At 42.4% G+C, this 5,939-nt stretch overlaps 1 protein-coding gene across 1 annotated transcript; it reads left to right on the top strand.

The window, feature by feature from the left end:
• Positions 1–313: 313 nt before the first annotated feature.
• LOC142433109 (coiled-coil-helix-coiled-coil-helix domain-containing protein 2) lies at positions 314–869 on the top strand. The gene has a single exon (XM_075538241.1). The coding sequence runs from the start codon at positions 356–358 to the stop codon at positions 821–823; it is 468 nt and encodes a 155-aa protein (XP_075394356.1). The 5' UTR covers positions 314–355; the 3' UTR covers positions 824–869.
• The last annotated feature ends 5,070 nt before the right edge of the window (positions 870–5,939 follow it).

Raw genomic sequence — 5,939 nt, forward strand, 5'->3', positions numbered from 1 at the left:
TGTTTTAAGGACCCATTAAAATGTTTTAATGGATTTTAAAGTTAGAAAGGAAAATAAACTGATAGGTTACAGGAAACATTTTCATATGTAGTATCATATATTCATTTTAGTCTCTGCCAAGAAATTCGGAAGGCAGCTACCTGGCCAACCAACTGCACACTCGAAAGAAAGAAGATCAATCAGAATGCAGAAAATTATGAAAGAATATCAATAATGTCACATGAAAATAAAAATTTTATGAGAAGAAACTCCAGTAATAATTGCAGCAGCATATTGACAATGTGCTTCTTCAAAAATCCAAGTTATGGCCCTCCGCGTTTCCCGCACCGAGAAGCCGCCTCGCCGTGTAGTTACGATGCTGCGCGGAAGCCGGAGCCGTACCTCCCGCGTGGCCACTCCGGCCAGCCGAGCCCCTCAGATGAGAGCTGCCCCCAGGCCAGCCCCAGCTGCCCACCCACCAGCTGCAGCCCCACCAACTGCGGTCGGCTCACCTGCTGCTGCACCCCGACAACCCGGTCTGATGGCACAGATGGCGACCACGGCAGCCGGTGTGGCTGTGGGCTCTGCTGTTGGGCACACACTGGGCCATGCCATCACTGGAGGCTTCGGTGGGGGGAGTGGCACTGAGCCCGCCAGGCCTGACATCACTTACCAGGAGCCTCAGGGAGCCCAGCCGGTGTACCAGCAGCAGCATCTGTTTGGTCCTTGCCACTATGAGATGAAGCAGTTTTTGGAATGTGCCCAGAACCAGGGCGACCTCAAGCTCTGCGAGGGTTTCAGTGAGGTGCTGAAGCAGTGCAAATTTGCAAACGGATTGGCCTAATCACATTCAGACCGAGGAACTGGGATCTACATCTCTCATGACCAAGTTAATTTAGTATAAATCAATAACTGATAGTAGCTATGTAACGTGTACAAGTTAAACCTCTTTTCCATCATTAATCACTTCCTTACTTTCAGAATCACCTTGGAAAAAGGCATTGTTCTGTATTGAGATGATGTCACATTTGGGGCTGGGTTTGTGTGGCCCCCTTAATCTAGCTGTTGTGATATAATTATTTGAATTAACAAAAATAAAGTTATTTTCTGTCAAGAAAAAAAAATCCAAGTTATATTTAGAAGAGAATATTGAATGAGGAGGGATATCATTTCAGCCATCAAGTGAATCTTGAAGGAAAGCAGAGGATACTTGGAAGATGCTTATCTGTGTGTTGATTTTGCAAATACATTCAACTGTGTGGATCACAACAAACTATGAATAGCATTTGGAAGAGTGGGAACTCCAGAACTCATCCTTATGCTAACATGGAACCTGTACATAGACCAAGAGGCAGTACTTCAACTGAACGAGGGCTATTGATTAGTTTAAAATCAGGAAAGGTGTGCATCAGGGTTGTATCCTTTCACCATACTTCTCTATGCTGAACAATCTGAGAAGCTGGACTATATGAAGAAAAATAAGGCCTCAGGATTGGAGGAAGGCTCGTTAACAATCTGCAATACACAGATGACATCGCCCTGCTTGCTGAAAGCAAAGAGGACTTGAAGCACTTACTGATGAAGATCAAAGGCTACAGCCTCCAGTATGAATTACACCTCAATGGAAACTAAACAAAACTCCTTCCAACTGGACTAAATAGACAATATCCTGATAAATGAAGAAAAGACTGAAGTTATCAAGGATTTCATTTTATTTTTATCAACAATCAACTGTCACGGAAACCGCAATCAGGAAATCAAACAACATACTAGGCAAATATGTTGTACAAAGGTTCTTTAAAGGGTTGAAGAGCAAAGATGTCACATTGAGGAAGGACTAAGGTGCCCCTTATCTAAGCCATGGCATTTTCAGTTGCCTCCTATGGCTGTGAAAGTTAGACATCGACTAAGGAAGACTGGAAAATAATTGATGCATTTGAATTATGGTGTGAGCGAAGAGCATCAAAAGTACTGTGGACTGCCTAAAGAGCATCTGTCTCAGAAGAAGTTCACCACAATGTTCCTTAGAAACCTTTATGACCCTCTACTTCACCAAGCATGGTGCCCATCTCCAGGGACCCGTCTTTCCTGAGAACTTGTTCAATGTATATGAGACAAAGTCTCACCAGCCTTGCTTCCTCTGCTTTTTTTTCCCCCAATCATTTATTGGGGGCTCTTAGAGCTCTTATAACAGTCCATACATCCATTGTGTCACTCACATTTGTACATATGTTACCATCATCATTTCCAAAACATTTTCTACTTGAGTACTTGGTATAAGCTCCTCTTTGCCCCCCCTCTCTCCCCCACCCTCCCTCCGTGAATCCTTGATCAATTATATATTATTATTTATTATCTTATGCTATCTGTTGTCTGCCTTCACCCACATTTCTGTTGTTCTTCCCCTTTGAGGGGGGTGCTATATATCCAACTTTGTGATGGGTTCCCCCTTTCTCCTCCTTCCCCTCCCCAACTATCCCCCTAACCGCATAACATTGCTATTTCCACTACAGTTCCTGAATTCCATGTGTCCAGAGCTCTTTTCTGTACCAATGTGTGTTCTCCAGTCTAGCCAGATTTGTAAGGTAGAACTTGGTCATGGTAGTGGGGGTGGGGGGGAGCATTCAGGAACTAGAAGAACACTGTGTGATCCGTCGGCGCTATAGCGCACCTTGGTTGAATCATCTCTTCCTTATAACCCTCTGTGGGGGGATATCCAGTTGTCTACAGATGAACTTTGTGTCTCCACTCCAATCCTACTCTCATTCACATCGATCTAGTTGTTTGTTTTGGATTTTTGATACCTGATGCCTGAGCCCGTTGACAACTCATGATCACAAGATTGGTGTGCTTGTGGGCTTATGTGCTTTTCTGCTAGATGGCTGCTTGTTTAACTTCAAGCCTTTAAGACCTCAGATGCTATATATTTTGATAGCGGGGCACCATCCACTCTCTTCACCATATTTGCTTATGCACCCATTTTGTCTTCAGTGATCTTGTAGGGAAGATGAGTATCTTGTGTTAAGGGAAGCCTTAAGTAGAGGCCCAAAGTCAATCTACTATCTTTTAAAAAAAATTTATTGAGCGCTGGTACAACTCTTATCACAATCCACACATACATCCATGGTGCCAACCATGGTGCCATCCATTGTATTTGTACATTTTTGTCATCATCATACTCAAAATATTTCCTTTCTACTTGAGCCCTTGGTATCAGCTCCTCATTTCCCCTCCCTCCCTCCTGAACCCTTGATAATTTATAAATTATTATTTCGTCATGCCTTACACTGGCTATCCATCTGCTAGCTTAATACTTAACATATGTACATTGGCCTCTATCCCTTTCTTTATTGATTAACATATTTACATATATACATGCATGTAGCTATACCTATATAAGTAGCTTTGGCCTCCTACTTCTTTCCTCTATTTCCATTCACCTTCCTTCTGTCCCACTATCATGATCCCCGTCCATTCCCCAGTCTTGCTTCTAAGGAGCATTCTGGTTGTACTTCTTACAAACACAGACTTATTTTTTTCTGGAAGCTCATAGTGTTTTCAATAGTCTTTGCATACATCAAAATTCAAAGACATCAACTCTTCTTTGATCTTCCTTAGTCACTGGCTATCTTTCACATGCATATGAGGCATTTGAAAAATATCCTGGCTTGGGACAAGCGCACCTTACTCCTTAAAGCTGTGGTTCTCAACCTTCCTAATGCCGCAACCCTTTAATACAGTTCCTTATGGGGTGGTGACCCCCAAACCTTAAAATTATTTTCATTGCTACTTCATAACTGTCATTTTGCTACTGCTATGAATTGAGTGACCCTTGTGAAAGGGACATTCAATCCCCAAAGGGTCACGGCCCACAGGTTGAGAACCACTGCTTTAAAGTAACATCCTTGCTTTTCAATACTTGTGCTGCAGATTTACCCAATGCAATACCTTGTTTGCTATGTAAGACAATTAGATAACATACACACACACAAGGGGAAGTAAAAAAGTATTGCTAGAAAAGCACAGAGACCTTTATTAAACAAAAGTATCAAACATGAAGTCATTTTTTCTTGATATACCCTAAAGGTGTATACATTTCTGATGGCAGTATTTCCATCTGTCTAGCTCTTCAGCAGACAATTACGCAGTCTTTAATTTGTGCCACATCAAAACAGCAATTTTGGTATCCTCAAAGGACTCAGTTCCTTTACAATGTTCATTGAGTGGGGAACAGGACATTGGAAGGGGAAGATCACGGTTGTCGGGTAAAGGTAAGGTTTTCCAACTAAGTTCTTGTACGATAGCCCTTGCTACTCTCAAAGACTGGGCTGGCATATTGCTGTGATGGGGAAAAAAAATCCCTTACTGCAACTTTCCTGGCCTTTTCCTCAGCAATGCCGTTTTCAAAAGCAATTTCCATTCCCCCAGATCCTGGATGCTTCTTCCCTGCGCCCCGCCCCCCCCCCCCCCCAACTACCATGATCCGAATTCTACCTTGCAAGTTTGGATAGAGCAGAGGTTGTACACTGGTGCATATAGGAGCTGGAAGCTCAGGGAATCCAGGGTGGATGATACCTTCAGAACCAGGGAGTGAGGGGCGATACTGGGAGAGTAGAGGATGCAACAGAGAAGGGGATGAAGGGAGACGCTGGATAGGGCAAGATATGACAAAATAATAATTTATAAGAGGGAGGGGGAAAAAAGAAGACCTGATGCAAAGGGCTTAAGTGGAGAGTAAATGCTTTGAAAATGATGAGGGCAAAGAATGTACGGATGTGCTTTATACAATTGATGTATGTATATGTATGGATTGTGATAAGAGTTGTATGAGCCCCTAAGAAAATGTTTTTAAAAAAGCAATTTCCATAACCTTCTAGCTGGCTCTTTGTCTTGAACACACGGGTCCAGGAGATCATCTTGGGTGTCATTGTTTTGATTGGACCTTTCTTTTGAAGGTACCTTAATGAGCCTAAGACAAGAGTATGACGGAGAGAACTTACCTGCAGCCATCCACTAATCACAGAGACATGTGTAAACATAGTCTGCATGTATGAACTAGAACTCTAATATCAATAATGTTTTACTTATTCTGTATACATATAAATAGACATACATATATACACATGCACATACTACAAAAGGCCTATGCACAGAATATATGAAGAATTCTCTAAAATCAATAATAAACTTAAATGCCCCTAAATGGTAAAATATTTGAAAAAATATATAAAAGACCTTATAGAGATAATCAGTAAGCATATAAAAAGATAGTCAACATCATCAGTCATCAAAGCAATGTAAATTAAAACCACAGTGAATTAATGGTTCATATTGATGTGTGTGTGCGTGCACATGTGTGTGCGTGTGGGATGACTGAGAAGAAGTGACCATGTGTGGTGAAATGAAATACATATGACTCCTCTCTCCATTTCTGTCTAACTCCCACCGAATTATTGCGTAGGACCATACAAGTAAGATGTGGAGGACTCTAGCTCATGGCTTCGTTCATTTTGCTATTCTTCTGAGTATAAAAATCCATCTCAGAAACAGAGAATTCCCCAAACTGCCAAGACAGATCTCTACCTGAAGTGGTGGAGACAGCGAAGGCACAAGAAGCTGATGCACAGAGACCACGAGACAGAGCAGAGGGCCGTGCTACAGAGATCTTGCGGTAGTGAAGCAGAGTGGCAGGCGGTCTTCCTGGCCCACAGAGGCAGAGGCCAAAAGACCATATCACTACGAGACAAAGGATTGAAGTGACAGACCTGTCAGTGTGACTGAGGAGAGGTGCTGCGGTGGACCAAAGATTGTGTGCTCAATGTTTTCTTTATCTTGACTTTGTGAGAACTGTGAATTTCCTTCATGAATTGTGAGTATTCTGAGTTTGTGGCCACTGCAATCGATTATCAGACACAGTAGGTAGTAGAGTTCTATGGGAGGATCAGTTGGTGGCAGAGTAT

Source organism: Tenrec ecaudatus, chromosome X, assembly GCF_050624435.1.
Source record: "Tenrec ecaudatus isolate mTenEca1 chromosome X, mTenEca1.hap1, whole genome shotgun sequence".
In the NCBI taxonomy this organism is placed as follows: Eukaryota; Metazoa; Chordata; class Mammalia; order Afrosoricida; family Tenrecidae; genus Tenrec; species Tenrec ecaudatus.

Excerpts from the sequence above, each read along its gene's own strand:
- LOC142433109 (XM_075538241.1), top strand. The coding sequence starts at position 356 with ATGCTGCGCGGAAGCCGGAGCCGTACCTCCCGCGTGGCCACTCCGGCC.